The sequence below is a fragment of the Heliconius melpomene genome, chromosome 1, assembly GCF_056956725.1.
Source record: "Heliconius melpomene rosina isolate 202511_hmr_F chromosome 1, ASM5695672v1, whole genome shotgun sequence".
Classification (NCBI taxonomy): Eukaryota; Metazoa; Arthropoda; class Insecta; order Lepidoptera; family Nymphalidae; genus Heliconius; species Heliconius melpomene.
In genome coordinates, this window is record NC_140389.1 from 1,025,857 (window position 1) to 1,052,676 (window position 26,820).

The 26,820-nt window shown below is 34.3% G+C and overlaps 3 protein-coding genes across 3 annotated transcripts in view; all 3 read right to left on the bottom strand.

The window, feature by feature from the left end:
- Window positions 1–25,112, bottom strand: part of so (SIX homeobox 1 protein sine oculis) — a 33,146-nt gene extending 8,034 nt beyond the window's left edge. Inside the window, exons 1-5 of the mRNA XM_085186311.1 lie at window positions 24,975–25,112; window positions 12,058–12,859; window positions 3,495–3,705; window positions 2,970–3,097; window positions 2,503–2,607 (exon numbers count right to left, since the gene is read on the bottom strand). Coding sequence (XP_085042437.1) covers window positions 2,503–2,607; window positions 2,970–3,097; window positions 3,495–3,705; window positions 12,058–12,162 — 549 coding nt within the window. The 5' untranslated portion in view covers window positions 12,163–12,859; window positions 24,975–25,112. The remainder of the gene's footprint in view (window positions 1–2,502; window positions 2,608–2,969; window positions 3,098–3,494; window positions 3,706–12,057; window positions 12,860–24,974) is intronic.
- LOC146540871 (uncharacterized) lies at window positions 13,685–16,392 on the bottom strand. The gene is made up of 2 exons (XM_085191776.1): window positions 15,331–16,392; window positions 13,685–15,139 (listed from the first exon to the last, which is right to left on the bottom strand). Exons 1-2 carry the CDS (start codon window positions 16,390–16,392, stop codon window positions 13,685–13,687), a joined length of 2,517 nt encoding a protein of 838 aa, XP_085047902.1.
- On the bottom strand, window positions 16,499–17,588 carry LOC146540872 (uncharacterized). The gene has a single exon (XM_085192264.1). The coding sequence runs from the start codon at window positions 17,306–17,308 to the stop codon at window positions 16,619–16,621; it is 690 nt and encodes a 229-aa protein (XP_085048390.1). The 5' UTR covers window positions 17,309–17,588; the 3' UTR covers window positions 16,499–16,618.
- Window positions 25,113–26,820: the final 1,708 nt, after the last annotated feature.

Below are 26,820 nucleotides of genomic sequence, written 5' to 3' on the forward strand. Positions count from 1 at the left end.
TTTTATATGAAATTTGAACTCACAATATATAGATATAATATTTATACGATTTCAATTAAAAATCGTATAAATATTTGGAAAACTAAGCATTTAAACTAAAAATCTTTAATTCAAATTCAAATTCAAAATATTCTTTATTCAAATAAACTTATAATAAGCACTTTTGAATCGTCGAATGAACATATGAACAAAAAGCTACCACCGGTTCGGAAGGCAGTTCTGCTGAGAAGAGCCGGCAAGAAACTCAACAGTTGCTCTTTTCAAAATCAATGGTACAATCTATTACATTAGTTGGCAGCTATCCTGCATTACATTCAATAGACATTAATTCCATACATGTTTGTCCTCTAAGTATTCTTGAACAGTGTAATAAGCTTTACTTGTTAGAATTTTTTTTACTGATATTTTAAATTTTGGAAGTGGCAAATCTAGAATACACTGTGGCATTTTATTATATACACGTATGCTCAGACCCATAAAAGATTTATTAACTTTTTGGAGGCGAAAACTTGGAGTAACAATCTTATGTTTATTTCTCGTTTCTATCGTATGATTGTCACTATGTTTACTATGACAATGTATATTTTGTCGGACAAAGAGAATATTATAGTATATAAATTGGGAAGCAACTGTAAGAATACCTGCATCTTTGAAAACATCTCGCAGAGAATCTCGCGCTCTTAGTTTATAAATATATCTCACGGCTCTTTTTTGGAGGATAAATATTGAATTTATGTCTGAAGCACTGCCCCATAGCAGCATTCCATAAGATAAAATACTATGGAAATAGCTATAGTAGACTAGTCGGGCAGTGTCAACGTCCGTCGTTTTGTCTTACTTTTTTAATTGCAAACGCGGCAGAGCTGAGTTTATCCGCAAGTGCTTCCAGATGAGCGTTCCACTGGAGTTTGGAATCTATAGTTACACCTAAGAAAATAGCTGATTCCGACAAATTGAGAGTTTCTCCTTTAATTAGTAGACTGAAATTATTTTTTTTAACATTTTGTAAAGCAAACTCAATACATTTAGTTTTTTTAGCATTTAACATTAGATTATTAACATCAAACCAACGAAGAATATGCGATAATGCGCTATTCACATCGTCATAGTTTATTTTATTTCTGTCAACCTTAAATATTAAAGAGGTATCATCCGCGAAAAGTACAATATCACATAGGACCTTCACATAAAAAGGTAGATCGTTAATGTAAAGAAGAAATAAAAGGGGACCAGAATGGATCCTTGTGGAACGCCCATCTTTAGAGGATATCCAGATGATTTTACATTATTTATACTAACCTTCTGGATTCTTTGGTTTAAATATGAGGCAATAAGGTCGAGGGCAGTATATATATAATTTAAATATTTTCATAAGAGCTACCTTATCACCTTCACTGGTCTTACTAAAATAATATACCAGAATTTTTTTTTCAATACAAATAGTCTCGATTTCAAATCTAAACTGAACGAGCAGTTGCTGTAACATAATCTATTGGACTTTTAGAAAGCAGTAGGAATTATTATTATTTGTTTTGTTAAAATAGATTGAAATATAGAATATATTATGAAATTTAACATTTTTACAAGTTATTTTAAACTCACGACAAGCAATATACCTGAAAGACGTGTAAATATTAGAACAATTAAGCATTTAAAGGAAAAATTGTTTAAATATTTTGGTTAGAGCTACCTTAGCACCTTCACTGGTCCTAATAAAGTAATATAATCTATACTAGAGTGAGTTTTCAACACAAATATTCTCGATTTCAAATCTGAACTGAACGGGCAGTTGCTGTAACATAATCTATTGGACTTTGAGGAAGCGGTAGGTGTTGAGTTACACCGCAACGCGGGTAAAAATTGTTTTCAATACCACGTAAGTAGTATGACGAGTTGAAATTGTGAATTAAATTGTTAATTATTTAAAGTTTTACGCGCTAGTTTTATCCCGCGTCTTCTATCGACGTAACCCACAGTACAGTGCAGGTAGATAACTAATCTTTATTAGTTTTTACTAATAATATTATCATTTGAAAAACAACATCTATACCTATAGTGAAAAGTAACGTTTCAGGCTCATAACTTTATCAAACAAATTTTTTTAAAATAATATAACTTTTTTATTTATAAGCCGATTGTAATAAGACAATATGTCAAGGGAAGTTTGCCAAAAAAAAGCTTAAATTTGGGGGTCTATTATTAAATGCCACCAATAACATTTTACCATTTTTTTTGTATCTTCCATGTACAGTCGATCCGTTACGATTTTATTATAATTAGGGATAACAAATATTACAAATTTATAACTATAATTAATTTCATACAAAATAAGTACCTGCAAAATTAAATTTGTCGTTTATATACTTATTGTATTTCCCGGTACAAATTAATACGGTACACTCGATAGCCGAGAGTGACTTCCACTTGACCAGTTTTTTTAATGATTACATTATATTACATACGATTGTACACGATTAAAAAAAATTACTTCATTAAAATTACCTGTACAGTTGTAAGCCCAGTGGTTTCAGCGAGCTCTCTTTTCTCCCGCGGCGACGGGTAGGGGTTGTGTAGGTACCAATCTCGCAGTACTGATCTTGATTTTTCCTATGTATATAAAAAATATAATTAATAATTGTGAATTCGATTTTTATTTATTTTCGATTGGGGGTTCGATCCGTCCTCGCGATAAGGGAATATTTTATTGTCCTCGTTCAGGCGGTACAAATTACAGAATTGATTCTTTCGCTTTGTAGAGTGTCGTAATGACTCACACTACGACACATGCGCGGCCAAATGTGTGCGTAAGGGAGAGTTTTGACACTAATTTCCTACTCTACACCGTGTTCTGACTGTGTAACAAAGATTAATCGAAGTCTCCCTCTGCCTTTCATATCACTCACTCTTACTTCATACCTTCATACTTTTTTACCTTTCTATCGTCACATTCTCAGAAAAAATGTGCCTACCTTAAAACAATAGCTAGTTTCCTCTCCGTCCCATATAGTCCTCGGTAGGGGGAACTTGCGGCGCACCCTGTATTTACCTACGGCTCCTAGTGGTCGACCCCGCAGTCTTTCTGCTTCCATGTAGTGCGCTGAAATATTTCTTTTGATGAGTATATTGATTTATTTAGATGCTTATGTAGAACGAAAATTAAGTCCTTAGCGCAGTAAGTATATTTAAAAAATGTAATATATAAATTTCATAACAATACGAAAAATACAAAAAGTTTTCTTTATTCCATATCACCATATCATATATTATTATTCATCTTCACTAAACTAAACCCAGTTATGTAGGTAAGCGGTATCTACTAGTGGCTGTCAGTCACTCCGCCTTGCACTTTCTATGTAGATACGGTTTATGAACCAGAACCAGAACCATCAATAATAGGTATATATATATATATATATTCACTCGCCAAAAATCCACAACTATCACCTTCAGTACGTAACCAACTACTCTACCACTAGGTACCACTACAAACTTACCTTTCAACCACAAATTCTGCAATTTCTCATGATTGTGAGCACTAAAGTTGTGTGATTCGAGCAATCTGTACAGTTCCTTGAAGTTGCCGCGGTGGAAGGCGACCATCGCTTTGGCTTTCAGTACAGATTCGTGGGCGTGGAGACGCTCGCACGCGGGCAGGGACCAGAGGAAACGACCTAGCCGTTCTATGTTGCCAGCCTGCTGGAGCACCTGGGGAATAATTGATTAAATTATTGTTGTATTTTTTATTTTCATTCATATGGCAAATTTTGCATATCTTAAAATGCTTGAGATTAAAGAGTTAAGCAAGTAGTTTAATAAAAATTTAGAATGTTAAATGTTCATAAATCACAAGTAACGTCGCCAAACGTTCTGTATTAGAAATTGCCATTATACAGATTTTCTTTCTATATTCGCTAAATAAAAAACAATAGTAATACGGTTTATATCAGCTATGTATATTTTAAAACAAATGCAAGAAACACAATAACATAAGTTTTTAACGGTTCAAAAATATATCCGATAATACGGCTTCAAATTAATATTTTTAAATAATTTTGCGTAAAGTGTTAAGACACTCCGTTCCCCCACTCACCGACCACTGTTCAAAACATTCCATTATTATGTGACAGAAATAACTCTATGCCGCGCTCTATCTTGTTAACAGCACAAAGAAAATAACTAAGTACCTAGCATTTATTAAAAAAAAATAGTCCATATTTTAAAAACAAATACAAGAAATGCCCAAAAACTATTTATTTAGGTTCAAAGGTAAAAAAAAATGAACCGGAAACAGAAGTGCATGTGCAGTTCAACCGAATTGTTTTGCTAGCAATGTTTGTGACCACCCCGGGGCTGTGGGAGCGACCATTTTTGCAAGTTTACAATATAGGTACCTACAATATTATTGTAAGCCTTTATAAGCAGATTTAACACATGTAATCATACTTGTCAGTCGTGGCGCAAGGGCGCAAAGTGTGACTGTAAACGCGACTGGTTGTGGCTTCGATCCCCACTCGATGAAATAAAATATTTATTTAAATTTATATTTTGATTTAAGCGTTTTGATTGGCGTTAAGTTCCGCCACTCAACACGCAATGCCTCCAGAATTGCGATGAGATGATTATGACGAGATGAGTTACAGTCCACGCAAGCTAAAGTGCGATCTACGCACTCATTTAAAATATAGTTTATACCTGTATAGCATAAAACAATATATATTATAAAAAAAAAGAAAACAAAGATCCACCGTCCATCATCACTAATCTAGCACTTCATAACATTCAATTAGACAGAACGGGAGCGTGCAATCAATTAACTATACTTATCCCCCCCCCCGCCCCCCCCACCCTCTCGTTAAAAACATTAATCCATTTAACATGTTAACAAGTGATCTTAACGACAGCTTCCCAGCCAGCGGGGAACCCCATTGTTGCTGTAGTATTAACGGGGATTCCCATTGTGTGGTCCCCTCGCAAATTATACATAATACATTATAATTTTTGGGCTTTGCATAATATTGGTTGATTATTATTTTAATGATAGGGATGTTAGGGAAGTGGACGATGTTCATTTTGGTGTTGAGAGACGGTAGTGGATTGAAATTCTATATTTTTGATTATAATTATTACCAGAATCTTTTATCGTTTAGTTAGTAATCCGTGATCCGACGACAATATTTAAAATATTTTCAAAAATTCAAAAAAATTCTAAACACTATTTAACTTAGTTTATCATTACTTTTGGACCCCTCGCATATTATTAGAAATATTTTTAACATGATTGATTACATTATTATTCCTTTCATTACTTTGATGGCAATCAAAAACAGCCTGCAGCCTTTCTGTCTAGACATTTTAATAATGATCCTTAATTTTCTAGAATAAAATTAGATAACACTTTAATTAAAGATAAAAAATAAAATTAGATAATACTTTAATTAAAGATAAAATTCAAAAATATTTAAGATTCTCTATAGATACTAAATTTACACGTCGTTTTGACTGGGTGGCGGGGACATGTCTTAAACCTCGCCACATATTACTTAGGTGAGTTAGAGAGAGGGGGGAAGGTGGGTTAAAAAACACCATGTGAATAATGGACGGAAAATTTTAATTTAATCACACAATATCAATACATTGAAAACTTAAGTTTCAGCCAATACAAAAAATAAATTTGTAGCAATTTTGTCGAAACTAGTTTATATTGGGACACCTTTTCTAATTTATGAATCGTTTTAAATAAAACAACACTAAATATTTGCCAAGAAACAATAATGAACTGGCGTGGCGTGCCATTGGAGAGTCCTATCTCCAGCAGTGAACGAGGACAGGCTGATGATGATGATGATGATCATGATGATGAATAATGAACTGCATTTAAAGTAGTTAAGCTGATTCTAAGATTAGCGTGAACAAGCCCACAGACAAACTGACAAATTGGCAGCTCCAATGTTATTATATCTATATATAGATATATCTAAATTATTATAGAAATAATATCTTAAAACTATACTACTCCGAAAAGAGGAACAACATACCCACACCAAATATAATCAAACAAACAAGTGATGATTGCATCCCCAAAATCCCATTATATTCGGTGCCTACCACCTACTGCTGTACCCCTTCAATTAGTAATCGATATGCCCTACGATCTGCAATGGAGAGTCGAGGGTTGGTGGAGCGAAATAGGTTTATTTAAGGTTTATTAGATACGAGAGTGTATTATTTAGATGGAGATACTTTTATATAAAATATAATATATTATTTCATTATATTTTCACGCTGTGCAGAGAGAAGCTCCGAGCACAGCCTAATTTTTGAAGTATTGTATGTTATTGCTGGGAAATTAAAATAATTAAAATAATTCATCCAAGTGGTATTCAAACCCATAACCATGTTTATAGTCAAAAGCTGTCCCACTGCACCACGACGGTCTTTCAGGTTCTCTCTGCTTGCCTTGAACTCTTAAAATTCAAAAGGTTATAAATTTAAGGATTTCGAAAAAAGTGTATGTGTTTTCTTTGTCTCTATTTTAATAAATGAAACAGATTACTAGCATAATGGAGTTAAAAGCTATATGAATGTAGAGAACCATAGCAAAGTTATCAGAGCAAACTATACAATATAAGGGAAGATAAAAATAATCTTAATTTCTCACAACATTTCAAGCCACATTAAGAGAAATTTTACTTTAAAAAACAATTAAAAATACCTCTTTACGACAGAACAAACACAATTTCCACGGGCGTTGATGCTTATACTTCGACTAATTAGACGTAACTGATATATCCTGCTATTAGAGGGATGTCGAAATGTATTTACATATTTTAGGTAAGAAGACATTTCATTATTTTTATTTATATCAACAATTTAATATAATAATGTTCGAAAATATAGGAAAAATAGAGTTAAAATATCATCATTTCCAAAGATCTTGCATTCACAATTATTAAAATATTCTTGAGGAATTGCATGTTATGGCAGAACTCAACGCCGCGCTTTCCGTCGTTACCAGTTCTGGGACATTAAAATATTAAATATTTCATTCCCCCAAGTGAGACTCTTACCCTTATCTTAAAAATACGAAAATTATGGTAAGAATAAAGGAAATACATATTAAATAAGTTGTCGCTAAATATTTTCTAATACTGTATGATTGTAATCAACATACGAGTATAGCAATATGTTAGGTAGAGCATTTGAATGAAATAGTTCAAGTTCGCTTGTGGAGGCCGCCAAGTCATAGGTATTATTTGAGAAACCACCCACAGAGAATTATTTTAGTATATATATGTTGCTATTAGTGCGTTGAAAATACATTTCATTTTTTTTGTTATTCATTAGGTGCACCTAATCTCCATTGCCTATATTGTATCATTATAAATTGAAAAATATCTTTATTAATAGGTATACACTATTTATAATTGGGAGTCGGACTCCGTACGAACTTCAGGTCAAAGTATTACTTATAAAAGTTTATAAATTTAAGTTTGTAATATTTTTTTTCTGTGAAAAAGCTTTAAATTTTCACACTTCCTACTTTTTCTTTTACTTGTGTTGTAAGTTCTCACTTCGTGCCAAATTTGAATTGTCTTACTATCAAGATTTATGAGATACAACCTGACGACATAAAGACAGAAGAATGTACAGAGGGGCAGCGAGTTCTTAGTAATGGGGTCCGGTTTTACTCATTAGATAAGGAACCCTAAGAAGTGTACGATTGAAATAGTTTTCTCTCGTGTACTTTTCTATCTTAATTTAATAACCTATAACCTATATATTTTCTTTTACTAAATCTAAATCTTACAATATTTTATATACGATAAAGTAATATTATTGTAATTATAACTAAGAAATGTGTACGACAAATGAAACATTTCAAGTGTTCGAGGCCGCTCTAACCACAGGTGCGTCATATCGCAACAACACGCTTCACGCTGTTTCCCGCAAACAGCAGAGTAAACAAAGAAAATGTAATGTTAAGATTCTCCGTTCCTCCAATTTACGTGATTGCGTGTTGAGTGGTGGAAAACAACACGCTTTACCGTACTACCAGAGCGAGGATAGAAAATAATTCATTCCTCTGAGTGGGAATCGAACCACGTTTACAATCACATGCAATTTCGTGCATTTATTGGCTATTTTGTAACGGATACACATAAAAAAGATATTTGTCAAATATAGGATCCTTTTTGAACAAAGAAATCGGTTAAAATGTGTAAAAATATCTCGAATATCTCTGCAGTAAATTGGGAACAGAGTGTCTAAACACTATGTACCCCCGTGTACCTACAGCGTGTAGCTAAAACAGAATCTATACAAGTATATACAAATGTACAATTCCTAAACAAACAGTGAGTGTCTGTAGCCTTGGATACCGCGTATCGCGTTACGGGGGCGTGGCCGGGGGTTACGGACTACGGTGTAGACTGTGGAAGGACCGAGATACCTCGTTAGCACTTTAGTTAGGTAGGCTTTGTATTTTGAGTAAATAATTTTATTTTTATTTATTTGCCTTTTTTCTCGGCTGTATCCCGCGTGTAACAGGGTAGACAATGAGAGGCTAACGTTAAAACACTCCGCTCTCTGCTTTCCGCCGAAATCTGGAGGCATTGCATGTTCAGTTGCGAAACTCAACACCGCGCTTTGCCTCAGCGATGCGAGAATAAAGAGCTGAAAATATTTTTGATATTTTTAAATAGTCATTCTACACATAGGAAAGAAAATACTTTACATAAAACATATGAAAAATTTAACGATAATACCGTAGTATTTGAACCGGCGCCTGTTGGAAACAGTCCACGTTTTCAAAAAAAAAAAAGTATAAAATGAAATTATTTAATATTGCATGTCCACGAGTGTGAATAGAACTCACAACCTCCATCACAAATGTTTACAGTCGCTCGCTTGTGCCCCTGCGCAACGACTGGCTCTATGGAGTTGAAATAGAGATATACAATATACATCTCTTATTATCTTATGTTGGATACGCTACACCTCTACTATAGTGGGTTCACATTCAAAAGTCTTTACGCAAATAGAACATCCATCTTTTTCTTATTTCAAAATAATGTAATCACAGATCACCAGACTGTTGACACTAAGGGGTTATAAGAGAGGTGTTGTAGTGTCTTATCACTAAATCACTAGTAATCCCTCCGGGGCAAAGCGTGATGCTGTATCACGCATAAACTAATATTGTTATGTCTACTCATGATTTACTCGCACATAAATAGCTCAGCCAGTACAAAGTGTTTTAAGTGCCACACTAAAAACACGTGATTTATGCAGCACAGCTCACCTAATAATTTCGTTACTGAAAATATATTTCACTCAATTTTATAGAAATATGAAATAATAAATTTGAGGCCAGTCGTGGCGCATGGGCACAAAGTGTTACGGTAAACGCGACTGATTGTGAGTTCATTCCCCAGTCGAGGAAATGAAAATATTTATCTATTTCCATTTCCTCGCTCTGGTGTCGAGGCAAAGCGCGACGTTGAGTTCCGCCACTCAAGACGTAGTGCTTCCAGAATTTAGCGGAAAGTGGGGAACGGAGTGTTTTAACACTAGGATCCCTCTGCCTGCTGTGTGCAGGATACAGCGTGAAGCTGAAATGATAAATCAACATAGTTTCGCTGTCTAAAGTAAAATCTGTGTAAAGTGGAGAACGGATATGTCTTAAAATTTTGTTTGCCTGCCCTAACTCCTCAGTTTCCGCTTAATTTTGTAAATGAAAATATTAAATACTTCATTCCTCCGAGTGCTAATCGAACCCACAACCGTCGCATCTATTTCTTTTTTCATATACACTCATAAAAAAATAAAAACGTTTACACCTATCTATGTCAAACATAGTCAACTTTTAAAGATAACATAATATGATTCATCACATTAATATGTAGATTTTGTTTATAGCTATTTAACTCTGCAGGGTACTGACTACTAAAACTAGTTATTTAAAAATTAAATTATACGTTAAAATGTTATTTTAAAATGATGGATTTTGATAAAATTTTAGCTGTTTTCCTCATTATATGTTTTAAGCTTTTGCTTCTATGATATTTTTGTATACAAGACTAAGAATTCAAATTGCAGAAAACTACTTACATTACGTTTAATTTTTTACTTCTTTATATGTGCTTTTTATATTTCCCTACTGTGAAGACAAAGCGCGACGCTTAATTCCGCATATAACATCCCGAAAATTGACCAGAGTGCGGTAAAGGGAATTTCTTAACATTACGTTCCTTGTGCCAATTCTACTACATGCGAGATACAGCGTGATATACCTAAATAAAAAAAAACAAATTTAATATTCTAAATACCAAATCTCGTTTCTCCGTAAAGATTAACAACCCATAAAATTAAATAGAACCTCAGCAATAACAAGAAAACTAGTAAGTAGTTACAATGTATATATAAACGGTACCAAAAGATGCTGACATAACGACATCGTACGTTAGATAAGGAGTCGTCAGTCAGCGATCATGTGGACCACACAGAATCTTTATGTATAATTCAGTATTATTTGTGTTCATTAATTAATTGACTTTTTGTAACGCTTCACAATGTATAATCTATATTCTATATATATAAAATCGAAAGGTCACTCACTCATCGCGAAATCTCAGAAACTACATGTGCTAGGAATCTCAAATTTTGCATAGGAGTTACTTATAGGACGTAGGTGCTCGCTAAGACGGGAATTTGCAATATTCGACTTCTAAGGGGTTGTTTTTGGGGTCGAAAGTTTGTATGAAACTTCGTTACTACAAATGCTAGGAGTCTCAAATTTTGCATGTCATGGAGACAGAAATTAATAATAACATAGTTCACGCGGGTGAAACCGCGAGCGGGCCGCTAGTATGTAATATATTAGTGTTAAGACACTCCGTCTACCACTTTTGACTGCTGCAGCTCGTCTACTAGAATGAGGAAATAAACGTAATTTGAATATTATCATTCTCGTGAGTAGGAATCGAAATCACCAACGCCGTTTTTACAGTTAGACGCTGTTATTGCGGCATGACGACTCCACTTTGTTTTTTAGCTTCACAATGTATCCCGCTCATGGCAGGGTAGGCACGGGGAACCTGGGGACATAGTTTTGAAACACTCTGTTCCCCACTTTCCACCGGAATCTTAAGGAGTTGCGTGTTGAGAGGCGGAATTCAATGGCGAGCTTTGCCTCGATACCAGAGCAAATAAATGAAAGTATTAAATATTTCATTCCCCCAATATATTAAATATTTATATAATGAAGAATAAATATATCGGTAGAGATACTGACCTCATTTAATCTCTACAAAAAAAGAAAATAATCATTTAAATACATCTGATGTTCGTGAATTTCGATTAGTCATAAAACCATAGCAACACGTGCGTTCATCATTTTTAATTGACGTTTAAACCTTTTTAAAATACATTTTCAATATTAAAACAAGAAAATTACCATAAATTATTAGATATTGAGATAACAGATAATAGCTTCACGCTGTATCCCGCAGATAGGGTATCTAGAGGGAACCTAGTGTTAAGAAACTCCGTTTCCTACTTTCCATCGATTTCTGAAGGCATGACGTGTTGGGTGGCGGTACTCAACGCCGACCTGTGGCTCGGTACCAGAGCAAGGAAATGATAGTAAATATTTAATTTCCTCAGGTGGCAATCGAACCCTCGACATGTCGCGTTCAGTCACATCATTTTGCCCCTGCGCCACGACTGGCCTCTATATATTTATTAGACATCATAAAATTAAATATAACGTAAAAAAGTTGAATATACTACGTTGAGTAGACTGGGGCCCAATGGTCCACCTCCATACCTGTACCAGAATAATCAGGAGTTACTTATGATGATGTGATTATTCTCTCCAGAGTTTTTTGTGACAAAAAATAATGCCTAAAATATTAAAGGACTTTGCTATGACAGGATTCTCAACCCTACGGCCTACATACTAATAACGAGCTCCAATACCCAAAAAACCAAGTCAGCGGTAAAACCAACATTAAAACACAATAATTAACAATTACAACAAAACATTACTAAACTCACCTCGCATACGCACGCGACCTGCTCCTGTGTGAAACCGAAACTCGGCAGGGGGGCGTCTCTAGGGGGGGTCGCCTCCCGCTGGCCCCACTCCGGGCCCCCCAGCATGTCCAAGTGCTCGTCGCCGGCCACTTTGACACAAATATTGTTGACACTCGGGAAAAACTAATAATTCCACTAGATACGCCAATTTTAAGTCACTGTTTGGTTCACGTAATACGCAAAAATAACCAATAATTTTCACTAACTATTACGTAATGTACGGAAAAACGAAATCACTTTTTGTGTCATATAGAAATATTAAATTTAAAAAAGTTCAATTTTAAATTATGAAATATAAATATATTAATTTACAGATTATCTATAATAGGCTTAGATAACATTTACAATTACCACAGAGAATATAATATATATATTAAAAAAAATAAACGTCACAGATAAAAGGAGTTATGCCTGAACGGTTTGGTATTGTCCTTTTACTGTGTAGTTTAAATCTAAATACGAAGGCGGCAGTCCCAAATATGTTTGAACAAAAACTTAAACGATTACTTATTTGTTTAACAGGTTTGTTTTTCAAAATGTTCTGAGATACGCTCCGTTTTAAATATTTGTTCACTTTAAATGATCACTATTTAAATGATCCAGTCTCTGTCTGGTCGATGTTTGTATGAAATATTTATTTTCAATTTGGTTAAAATTAATGGCTTTTACTGTTTTTAATTTTTTCTTTTAGCGCTCCCTTCTACGTTTTTGTTTTTCTCTTCTTTCTCATTTTAATCTTCGACTTGTTTAGTCCATTTTTTACCTGAAAGCAAAAATATTTTTTAAATAATGTTATCTGTAATCGTCCTTTAGTGTTAGAAAAAGCACAGGTGGAATGGCGACACATACATGTGCAATATACTTTCTATTTCTATTATCTACTTTCTATCTTTCTTATACCTATGTAAAATAAATAGATTAGTAGAATATCTCTCGATCGAGCAGATACTGTCTATCTGCTATAATAAAATTTGAATAGTAGCAGCTATATCTTTCTATATCATTAAAAAAATAGAAACAATGGAAAACATAATGTGACAAATCGAATAATTCCGTATAACAAAAAATGTTTATAATATCAATTATTCATTCAAATCGAGTTTGAAAATCTCATACAATTAATTTTCCATATTTTTATAGCACCTAAAATTCACTCACGTACTTTGAAGTATTGTTGAGATCCACCTGACAAGACAACGAGCGATTTACTACGTACAAATGAGACAAGCTGAATTAACTTCTATGACTATTGCAATACGCTTTAAATTACAACTACTATTGAAGTTATGAATAGTTTTTGTCTCTGTCTTAAGAGAGAGAAATGATAGAGACAGCGTAGGGTCGTAAGGGGGCAAATGTTAAATGTTTGGTGTTTTAAGTAATTTTTATCATCGACACGATCGAGGGAGGCCTCGGTGATGTATGGAGCTGACGGGTTGATAGTGATGTCAGCTAAAAAGGATATCGATATTTTGTTGCAATAGTGAAAAATATCATTATCATTTATAATAATAATAATAAGCCCGTTTATTCCGAAATTAAGTTACACTTATACATTCATATTTAGTACAAAATATTACAACTAAAGTTACAGAATGTCTCTATATTCGGTGTGCCTCTTGGCATAGGCCTCCTCTAACATCTTCCATTGCATCCTGTCCCGTGTGACTCTTCTCCAATTTGATCCTACCGTTAGCTTAATTTCATCCTCCCATCTTGTGTGTTGCCTCCCGCGGCTTCGCTTGCCATCTCTTGGGTACCATTCCGTTACCACCTGACTCCATTTACCTTTCGTGTCTCGCATCATATGCCCTGTCCATCTCCATTTCTGTTGATCTATTTTGGTCAGTATGTCCACCAATTTAGTATTGGCTCGGAGTTCGGTATTCCTTATTCTGTCATTTCTTTTCCAACCTAATATGCTCCTCTCCATAGCCCTTTGACATTTAGCAAGTTTTTCTCTTAGAGATTTTGTCAATGCCCATGTTTCGCACCCATATGTTAGGCATGGAAGAATGCAGACCTCAAAGGTTTTTTTTTTTAATGCCATACTTATAAGTTTAGATTTCATTATCTCTTTAAGGGACCAGTATTTTTTCCATCCTAATGCAATCCTTGTATTTATTTCGGCTGAAATTTGGTCTTTGGTTGAAATGATTTGGCCTAAGTATGTGTAGCTGTCCGTGTATGACAAGGTGTTGTTTTCTATTTTCATCTCGTGCCTAAATGAATTGGTCATTACTTTTGTTTTGTTGGTGTTAATTTTAAGACCTATTTTTACACTCTCTTCGTTTAAGCTCTGCAACATAATTTGCAAATTAGCTGGGTTTTCTTCAAACAACACTATGTCGTCGGCGAAACGTAGATGGTTCAACCTTTTCCCATTTATATTTAAACCAAAATTTTCCCAATTTAATTTTCGGAAAGTGTTTTCCAGGACTGCTGAAAACAGTTTAGGAGACAGTGGATCTCCCTGCCTCACTCCTCTGCTTATTTCAAATTCGTCCCCTAATTCTTCTAATTTTATCCTACCTTTACTATTGGTATATATGGTTTTAATGATTTTTATGTATTCTACTGGTATACCTTGATGTAAGAGGGCCTCGTCTATGCAGTCGTGGCTTACACTATCGAATGCCTTTGCGTAATCGATAAACGCTATATATATAGTTTTATTGAACTCTTTGTACTTTTCAATAATCTGTTTGAGTGTATGGATGTGGTCAATGGTTGAAAACCCCTTTCTAAACCCTGCTTGTTCAACAGGTTGCTGTTCGTCTAATGTAGGGCTGATTCTATCCAGTAGTATCTTTGCAAATATTTTATAAATGTGAGAGATAAGACTAATGGGTCGGTAGTTTTCTATATCTTCTTTATCGCCCTTTTTGTGAATCAAGATGATATGCGATTGTTTCCATCGCTCTGGTACGGAATTGGTCTTTAGCAACTCATTGAAGATCTGGGTAAGAATAGGCACCAACACCTCTTTACTTCCTTGTAGGAGTTCGTTTGTAATAAAGTCTGGCCCAGGGGATTTTCCTAGCTTTTGGATTGTTATTGCTTTTTCTACTTCACTTGACAAAATAGTAGGGACAGCATTTAGATTAGGTTCGATTATTTCTTGGATTTGTTTGGGTTCGGCAGTAAGATTTTGTTTTTGGTACAACTGGCTAAAAAATTCTGTTGTGATTTCTTTTATGTGATAGTTTTAGACTTTCTATTCAGTTTCGGTACCCATTCTTTGCCTGACTCTCGAAGCTCTATTAGTGCTTGTTTCACACCTCCAGTTCTCTGTATATAGTATTGCAGAGTTTGCAGTCTTTTAGTTTTGCGATCCTTCCTTATACTAGTTCTTATGTTCTTGCTCGTTTCAGCAATAGCTTTCAAGTTATCTTTGTTTCTTTTCTTCCCTAATAGTTCCTTCCTTTCGTTGACTAGTTGCATAGTTTGCTCACTTAGTTCAAGTTTATTGCTTTTTCTTTCCTTTTTTAAAGCTACTTGGTTCTGTAATAGGCTTTCCAATTTTGTATATTTTTGTGTTGCCTCTGTGTTTTTATCTATCATAATGCTTTTTGAATCTTTTATGAATTTTATGCAACTTACGTTGCACAGGTTTCTTGCTACAGGACGATTAGTGTTGCTTCTGAAGTTTTGGCAGGTTCTGGGTGGGAATTTCTTTAGAGAGCTGCGAACCATACGGTGATCGGTAAAGAAACTTAGTCTGGATATAACTGTAGTATCCGTGAAACTGGTTGGTGAGTTGCTTATAATATAATCTATCTCGTTTTTGTATTTGCCACCAGGAGAAATCCATGTCCATTTATTTTTGTAATTTTTCAGGAAAACTGAGTTCATTACTGTTAAGTTATGTTCCATAAGAAATTCAACCAGTTTCTGACCGTTGCGACTTCTCTTGCCATGACCAAATTCTCCAAGGACATGTTCTGCAGTATTCATTTTGGTGCCTACTTGTGCATTAAAGTCCCCCATTAGGAGGATATTGTTACTTCTTTCCTTTTTTATTGTATGTGATAAATCTTCATAAAAGTGTTCGAGTTCAGTTAATTCTGCTTGTTCAGTCGGAGCGTAAACTTGTATTAAAGACCATGGCTTCTTGTATTCAGGAAGAGCAATTACCAGTACCGCTATTCTATCTGAGATTCCAACAAATTCTTGAATATTGCTTTTAAGGTACTTTTTGATCAAAAAACCAACACCTCTTTGGTCAGTTGGGCCTCCTTTATGGTATAAGATGAAATCATCATGTTCTTCTATTTTTTCGCCTTGTCTTCTCATTTCACTAATGCCCAAGATATCAAATTTAATTTCTTCAAGGGCCTTTCTTAGCTCTATTAAACTTTCTGGAGTCCTAAGAGTTCTTATGTTAAGTGTTGCTATGTTAAATACTTCACATCTTTTGGTTAGAGGGTAGTGGTCTAGTTCTCCCGCGGGGACCAACCGTGTTGGGAGACTTCTATAATTTACTTGATATTGTTGTTTTTTTCCGGTTGGGGGTAAACTATTACTGGTTTTTCGTTGTAGGCTTGTCTGACAGAGATGATGATCTTCCGCGAAAGTATTGAATGGCATTCAGTTTTTTTAACTTTGGTTCCTTATTTAATTCACTTGTCACACTTTGCGGACTAGGAGTTTCCGACCTTTTTCTTTTCTCAATTTCTTTTTTGTTGTTGAGTTGTTTTTGTTTGTTTTTTATATATACATCTTTTGGCAGGTCCTGAGTGATATATGAACCACCTTTCATCATCCTTTTATTTCTCAGTATCTGATTTTTTTTCCCTTGGGTTGTCATTGTGAGGAGAATTGGCCTTATCTTGCTATCTTCCGTATTCTTTTTACCCAATCTACGAACTCTGTCGATTTCTCCTTGGCAGATTTGTACGTCGATATCCGTTAGCGTAGATATGACCAGGGTATTCAAGTCGTCCTGTTTTTCTTCGGCTGCTTCGGGAATACCATGAAGTATTACGTTTTTCCTTTTTTCATTTATCTGGAGAACCTCAATTTTTCTATTCAATGTTTCCACTTCCATTTTTAATTTGTTATTTTCTTGAATAATAGGCTTAATTTTTTCTTCAACTTTTTCCATCACTTTTGCGGTAATTGTTTCCGTTATGGTTTTTGTTTGGATATTTAGCTGTTCAGTCATTTTCGCTAAAAGAAGTGACATTTCTGGTGACAATTCTGAAGTCATTGTGCACTTTGATAACGTTATTTGATTTCACAGTTTAACTTCTGAACGCAGCCTTAATTTTTCTTATGTTGGTAGCAATGACGCCTTTGTTGTCTATTTGTCTATGACCGATATTTTTGTCTTTTTAAATGAATGACAGATAACCTTGGTATGTAAAATATGCCACACGAATCTTATTATTTTTAGCACTGTTGATAAATATTTTCGTGATTTCTTGTCGTAGGACGGTGTATTTTCTCTCACAAAACCTCAACAGCGGCACTGAGATAAGCGATTTGATATTTAGACACAGTTTTCATTTACTTGTACATTTATTACAAACGGTTACAAATTAAATTATAATAAAAATAACATAGATCACGCAGCATCAAGTGTATATTCCATATGAGAATCGCACAATGAGACGTGTTTTAAGTGGGACCAAGATCTCTTTTTATGTTATTATTTTTTGTACCTTCACACTATATGCCGGATATAACAGAGTAGCCACAGGGAGCCCAGTGTTGAGACACTCTGGTTCCTAGTGTCCGTTCAGTTTTTGAAAGATTGTGACTTGATTGGCGGAACTCAACGTAGCATATTGTCTTATTGTTAGAGCGAGAAATCCTTTCAAGTCCATCAAAAGTAATAATATCTGAATTATAAATAAATATATGAAGTTTTATTTCATTTGAATTCGTACTTATTTTGCCGTTTAAGCTGTACAAAACGGAATTAACAAAAAAAAACATCTTAAGCATGAAATCAATTTAAATTTATTTACATAATTTTCTAATAAAATATGTAGATTAGTAGTGTTAACCAATTGATTTAATTAATAAGATGAGGTCAGTCACTTAAATAACTATAATAGAATCAATAATGTTCGAATCATTGTATTTTTTATTTCCTTACATATGCCTAATATTTTTTTAATACAAAGACTTATATTTTTTTATTAAGAACAAGAAAGATATATAAGCGAGGAACTTATGTAAGCCTAGCAAAAAACTAAACCAAAATTTTAATGAAACGCTCACATAAAAAATCAGTGCAAAATTAATATCAAGAAGATTGTGCCAGTCTTTTACTAAAATGAATTTTCGTATTTTCAGTTTTAAAAATAAGTAACTGTAATAAAATACATAACTATAATAAAATTTCCTGCCACATTGTCATTAAACCCTTATTCCATTGAAAGCCAGGCCCTCCCTGGAGATATGCCCATGACAATCACAACTGGCCACGTTGAAATTCTTATACGAAATTACGAAAAAGAATGTGTTAAAACAAAAATAACGTAAAAAAATATAAACTTTCTTAACATACAATATAGTTTTCTCAGCGGTTATTACTCTGTCATAGCTATTGGCGGATATCCAAAGAGGTTTCGTTTGTCAACATTTAGGAGACATGTTTTTTTTTATAATTCGAATATTTTTCACCCACGTCCTGTAATTGACCTATACTGAAAATAACGAAAAAATTATTGCCTTAGCCTATTTCATATCTTAATATAATGTCCACGATCACTTTACCTAGAAAATGTAATTTATAATAGTTGTTACGCCAACACAATTATTTTAACAGTAAGAAAATATTTTGGCAATGGTAAATGATTAAAATCGAACTTGAAATAAGATCAAATTCATAAATATACTCCGCCGTGTTGTAAAGTATCTAATGATATAAAAACTATTACATACATATGCTCATTAAAAAAAAAGCGGATACTCCACAATGTAAACAAATATCATCGATAAATCCCATCACTAGCACCCCACGTGGCGTCGATGTTATCGCGGCCAGCTGTAAAACACAAGATTTATCGACAGATTACCCCGCGATATGGTACAAATCGCCTCACTATGTGATTTTCAATGTTAGTTGGATGCGAGCTTTGTTTTTACTTACAATAATGGAGTTTTAAATTTGTGACTTTTAACTGTGTTGGAATATATTATATAATTTTGCATTGGGAAACATTTTTTAGCTTCACGTCGTATCACGTACATAGCAGGGTAGGGAGAAGGAACCTGGGAACCTAGGGTTGAGACATCATTCTCATTAAGACTCTGACTGAGTAATAAGAAACCAGTTATAAGTCATAATCAAAATATAAAATCCTATTCACAAGTCACGAAAAAGAACAAAACAAAAAGACAATGCGAATAAACGAAAGTAATGGGCAACGTAAGTGTCTTAAAGAGGAACTGAGTGACCTATCACTAGGTTCCCAGATAGGCAGAGGGTGCCTACCACACTATGTGCGAGATAGAGCGTGAAGATAAAAAAGAAATAATGACAAATAGACATGTCCCGCAAGAGTAGTTACACTGTGCAGGTAAGGCCGAGCCACTCGCTTTATATATAGATTGTCATTAGCTCCGACCTCCTTGCAGACTGTGTGCCAGACACTTTCATAAGTGTTGTTTTGTCAGCGTGTGTCACGCATCTTTAGGGATAGGCAAAGAGAAAATAAAGATAATTAATTCCTATTTCATTGTTTAAATGGTGGGATTTAAGGCAGCATTTGTCTAATAAGATGGAAATGAATAAGAAACTACTGACTAAATTCAGGTTCTGTTTATGTGTGGACTTTAAGACTGAAAATATAGTTTTTTCCCGATTCTGTAGAAATTTCCAGATATCGTCTCTTACTGCTGTACTGTAAGACACTCCCCAAAATCTACCTAGATGCCAAGTTTCGATTAAGTCTAGTAGTTTCGTCTATGCGTTGTCTATCAATCACTCATCCATCAAAACTAATAAATAAAGTGATGCACAATTTTTGTGATGAAGTTTGACAGACGAAATTCACTCTGCATCCCGCACTCAGCAGGACAGGCAGAGGGAACCTAGTGTTAAGACACTCCATTACCCACTTTCCGCCGATTCTGAGTTGCTTTTCCACTCAACACCCAATGCCTCAATGGAAAAATCCCCAAAGGTTACAAATATTCATCATTTATTGTCTGTTGCATAGCAGTACCATAAAATAATTAAGTGTCATTAAGCGATAGTTATCAGACGCACTCATTTGCCTTACAAATGAAGTAAGGTCTATTCCCACTCGGGGGAATAAATTATTTAATATTTTCATTTCCTCGCTTAGGTAATAAGACTAAGCGCGGAGTTGAGTTCCGCAATATCTCGAACACTCGGCGGAAAGTAGAAAGCAGACTGTTGATACAAAGTTCCCTCTGCCTATCCTACTATATGCGGGAGAGAAAAAGAACTCTATAACTCTAACTATCTAATTTAAATGTTACAAAATAGTTATCACCACACTTAAAGACGACGTTATAGTTGTTTTCAGCGTGTCTCAAATATTTTGTAGGGAAAACAAAACAAGTGAACGTATTTTGTTTATTATAAGCTCGGTATAAATAGTCGCGACCTGCTTACGATGCGTTGATGGCGGACCGGTCTGTTGGGAATATTGTCTTTTAGCTTCACGCTGTATCCCGCAAATTGCAGGGTAGATTGGGGCAACTTTTTGTTAAGACACTCCGTCCTCCAATAATGACTATGGCGTGTAGCAACACAGCGTGTATAGTGGAAATGAAAACGAAATGAAAATAATTGACTTCTCCGAGGTGGAGAGTTCACAACATAAAAAAAATTATCTATCTTCGATTCGAAGGGCAATTTTTCTTCGATCTGAAGAAATACCAAAACAATATCTAATGCAACAGTATCAGTAAATTAACAGTTAAACATTTAAATATTATTCTATAATTTAACGGATACCCAATAACTTAGATGGAGGATTTTAGATTACTTCACAAAATAGTGATAAAATCTTAACTTATCCAATAAAATTTATTACAGATTACTTTTCTAAAGATTTCAAATAATTAACCTGCATTAAAATTCTGTACACATTTTTTTTTAAATCGTTATGAATTTGAACTCCTTGACTGACAGGAGTTTTTTAAATAGTATGCCTGCCACTTCGTCTGCTTGGGAAAATAAATTGAGATATTTTTAACGAACCTTTAGAAATAAAACAACACAAAATGCGTAGAGGCACAAGTGTGTGGCTGTAAAGGCGACTGGTTGTGGGTTCGATCCCCACTCGAGAAAATGAAATATTTATTTATTTCCATTTTTTTTTAATTTTTATTTTAAAGCGAGGCGTTGAGTTCCGCCACAACACGCAATGTCTAATAAAATTCCATGAAAAATGGGGAATGCAATGTCTTAACACTAGGTTCCCTCCCTGCCTACCGTGCTGGGTGCGGGATACAGCGTGTATCTCATAAGGAATGTTAATAAGAAAGAGCTGATAGCGAAAACTGTATTTATATTGTTTAAAACGGTCCTGAAATTAGCTTGCACAAAGACACAGCACAGACGTAAATTTAAAAAATAATTATTTTGGGACCAATACTGTATATAATATAAATGCCACAAATAATAGTTTTTCTTAGAATTATATCTTAAACGTACAGACAGCGATCAGTTACAGTTTTTTTTATATGTAATAATATATATATTAAAGACTATATCATACAGTCACACCCGTTTAGGATTCCACGAAATTTCGATTTATTATTTGTGCCATACATAAATATTACCTTAAAATATTATAATTTATTTGTAAACATCTTTAGTTGTTATTAAAAAAAATATAAAAAACATTAAAATTAGGTTTTGGTAAAAAAGGTAACTAAACATTTCAATTTGCAGCACTACTTAATATTAGAAAGGCAAAATTGGAAAAGATGTTTGTTTGGATGCTCTAATATCAAGAACTACTGGTTTGAATTGATGTCATATGTCATGTAATGTGTCTATACTTAGTATTACCATTTAACCTCGGTGGCGAAGCCCCTAGAAAAAAATAATAGAAATATAAGGCAGAACTTTTTGGAAATTTATTTTACATGAAAATATAGGCAAACCTGGAAACCCTTTTCAGTTCCCTTTAGTTTCATACTTACTATAAATAAAACCGACAAGCCCTTACAAAAAATATAACAAACGGAGTCGCGTTACTTAACTAGTAAATAAACTAAATATATGAACATATTTTTAGAAAAACCAAATATCTAAAATATATTTTACATGTAATATAACAGTCATTTGGTTAATAAAATAAAAGAATTACATGCTATCGAATAGGCCTATATTCTATACTCCAAGTCCACAGATAGGAGCCGATGTTATCTCTCCATCGTAAAATGTTCTTTACGGCCGCAGCCCGTGGGGGGCTAATTAATGACCATGTATGGTCATATTACACGAGAGTTACGGAATCGTGAGATTATAAACTTTGGAACATGTGTTTGAATGGATTAACTGACTTTTTGATAGATATTGAGTTATTGGCTACTATTATTTTGATATTAAATTTAGATGTCGAACCTAGTGTTAAAACCCTCCGGTCCCCACTTTATGCCGCATTGCGTCTGATGTGGCAGAACTCAACGCCGAGCTTTGCCTCAACACCAGAGTGAAGAAATGGAAATAATAACGTAAATAAATATTTCACTTCTTCGAATTGGGATCGAACCCACAACCGTCGCGTTACAGTCACACCCTTGTGCCGCTGCGCCACGACGGCCTCGATTTATTAAATGAAGTACGTTATAGTTTCTTTAGCTTTACGGGATACATTGCATATTGAGTGGCGGATCTCTAACGTCATGCTAAAGCTTTTAACTAATAATCATGACAAAAGGCTGTAGAATGGAAGGAAGGAATTCAACGAAAAAAAAAATTATTTTACAGTCATTGTCTGATTTATGTAACAAATGTTAATAGACGAAATATATTTTTTAAATGTTTTTACTTTTTTTTATACAAAAACACTACTAAACCTCAATTAAAACAAGTAAAAAGACTTTTCTAGGTTTAAAATTACTCGGTATTAACTTTGATTATACTTTAAATTCCGCCCGAAATCGATCAATATCTTAATCCGATGAGACGTTAAATAAGCACATGTATGAAGCTTTAACTTTTAAAGTTTTATTTTAAAATCATACCTAAACCAGCTTCACGCTGTATCCTGCACACAGCAAGGTAGGCAGAGGGAACCTAGTGTTAAGACACTCCGTTCCCCCCTTTCCGCCGAATTCTGGTGGCATAGGGTGTTGAGTGGCGGAACTTAACGACGCTCTTTGCCTCGACACAAGAGCGAAGATGAAAATATAAATATAAATAAATATTTCACTTCTTCTAGTGAGGATTGAAACCACAACCGACGTATTACAGTCACACCTCCTAAATTTATTTTAACTTTATAAAATTTCTACTAATAAGACATTTTTTTTGTTTTTAAACAACTCTCAACTCTGAGATGGATATTGAAATACCATTTTAATAATCTATGAATAAAAACGACATCTCAAGATCAATCTCAGAGTTTAACGCCCTAATCTCAAGCTGCTGTGAACAATTTGTGTGATAGTCTATTTGTCCATTAAGATTATCGGGTACTACGATAATCGTTTCAATGTAACTTATTGCACCTGCAGTCAGTTACCTCGGACTCTTGGAATGTGTCATGTGTCATACATAAAGCTTAGATTGACGCTGTACCCTACACATAGGGAGGCATGTAGGCAGGCAGTGTAAAGATACTTCGTTTCCATTAAAACACTTCCATTCCCCACTTTCCTACGAATTCTCGAGTTGAATTCCGCCTCTAAACACGCGCACTACGAGGTGAGGCGGAACTTAACGCCGCGCTCTGTCCTGTTACTAGAGCAAGGAAATAAAAAAAAAAAATATTCATTCCCTTGGGTGGGAGTCGGACCCGCAACCTGTCGCGTCTACAGTCGCTTGTGCCCCTGCCCTACGATTGCCCCTGAACTTCTCTTTTCTCCAATAGCTAAAATGCAGAGATACGACAAACACTACTTTCCCCACCTACATTGTGGTATCAAGTGACGGAATTCAACGCAGTTCTATCATTAACCGACTTCTGTAGGAAAAGAAGGTTATCAATTCGACTGTATTTTTTTATCTTGAGCGAACAGCAGAGCAACAGAGCGAACAAATAGAAATAATTCCTTAATTCATTCCTTTGAGTAGGAATTGAACCTACAACTGTCGCGTTCACAAAACGGATTATATTTATTAAAAATAAATGTTTCTACCTATCCGCCGACAGTTGCGTATAAACTCATTATTAAAACAAACAATTTTATCGCGCAAGCTGCATCGTCGGAAGCTTAACAAAGTTTATGCATTCAATAATACTAAAAGTATAGGAACTAAAATAGCATCTTGTAAACACCTTTTGCATTTGCAATGTCTAAAGCAATATTTTACACATTTTATATATAGTATGAAGTCATGGCGTTGGTATTTGTTTATTTAAATTGCATTATAGTTTAAATACAGGAAATAGGGTGTTATTTGTTGCTTGAATAAAATTTAATTCTTTTACATCATGAATTGTAGAGTCAAAGTGACCATTATATATTTTTGTTTATATTTCTTTACAAAACTAAAAAAATGTACAGAAGAAATATTGAAATGCATTCAAAAGCTACGATTATACAAATGTCCTTTAAACCGTCGACATTTTCATGTTTCAACGAGACCATTAAATATAAATCTCGCACGGGTAAAAGACCTGATAATTGACAAGTAAAAAGAGGAGTAAACATCCAGAAATATTACGTCTGTGCATGTAAAACAAAATACAAGTAAAGTAAACCATACTCACACTCATGTGCAACGCTAAATTAAGATCCCGGCTCACTATTTAACAAGCTACAACTAAAAATAAAATGCCGCGCGACGCACAAATCTATCAAAACTTTAATTTTTCCCTTTCAAACAGATAAATAATTAGCACAGATTAAAAATATATTACAATCCACAGAGCACTGGCCGAAAATTTTTGTTAAACTGCTTTTATTTTTTATTTTCAATTCAAAACTTTTCGAATTTTAAACGCGTCTTCACAAGTTGACAGCATAAATGGAACTAGTTTGAATCAAACCTTCATTCTCGCTTCTGATTGGCCGATTCAGAGTCCGGTATAACAATCGACCAATCAAATCGCTCAATCCATTCAAACGGTCACGCCTCCCATTGGTCGTGTTATAACGCCATTTTCAACGTTGTGGAACAATTGGGGTTAAAGTAGGCGTAATCCCGAGTTGGAAAAGATATTTCCGTCGCCTCCAAAACAGTCAACAGCTGTTAAATCATCGCGAGGATCGTGATGTAATGTCTAACAATTTTGTAAATTTAAAATGGACGTTTTAATTAATCTAAATAAGTTGTCACTATTGTCACTAATCTAAATAAGTTGTCTATATTGATAGAAGGTAGAGTCTTACTTTTAAGGATTGACAATTAAAGGTTATTTAGATGTTATAGAAAATCTTTAGACTTTCATTCAAATTGAAAAACTATCGTTATTCAGTAAAGGCGGATCTGACTAAATCTAGCATAATTGTATCTATATTCGATTCTTCAACGGAGTAATGTTTATATTTGAAATATTTTCGTTTAAGTAGCTTGGTCAGACCAAATGCTATGCTAGGCTTTGTCATCCAACTGGCAACTTGCAATGTTTCTTAAACTGATCGAGTTATCTCTGTCCACCCTGTGGGGTAAATATAGCATAGCTATAAGTGATATAAGCGCATGTCAAAGAAACCTAGAGAATTAGATAAAAATTGGCAAACAACTGAAGTAGTAAGTATCCACTTTAATAAGCAACAATTTATCAGAGGAAAATAAAATAAAAAACAGGCAAATCTTCTTTGTAATTTTATAACACTTTCACCCCGGTGACTATATAAAAAGTAGAGTTGCTCTATCAATTGCAAAATAAGCTAAAATATTGTAAATCATTGCAAATAGCTTTTTTCTTTCTGTCCTTTATGACACGTTTCTCTCTAATTGATATTTTTCATAAACAAAATCCCACGTACAAAGAAAACAAAAAATATATTTACCTTATTGATATAAAATTAGCTTCACGCTGTATCCCACACACATAAGGGTAGGCAGAGGGAACCTAGTGTTAAGACACTCCGTTCCCCACTTTTTATGGAATTTTCGAGGCATTGAGTATTGAGTGGCGAAACTGAACACCGCGCTTTTACTTTGGTGGCCAGAGGAAAGAAATGAAAATATTAAGAAATAATAATTAATTGCCTCGAGTGGGCATCGAACCCACAACGTCGTGTTACAGTCACACCCTTGTGCCCCATAAGGTTGCCAACTTCAAAACATGTTATATTGAATGGCGGTACCTAACGCAACGCTTTATCTACTAAAGAGGAGATGAAAATAAATATTATACCTAATTCCGGCAAAGGATATCAACTTACAGCTCACAATTTACAGTCTAGCTCTGACTATCTCTGTGCGCCGCGACGGCTCTTACAATTTTAATGACTAAATATAATTTTGAATTCAAAAATGACACCATTAACTGAACCTAGTTAGTTTTTGCGGAATTACTATTTTATAAACATAAATCTCATCTCTCAATCTCTCTCTCTGACTGTAATTGTGATGGAATATAGCGTTCAAAGACTGTATTACACTTT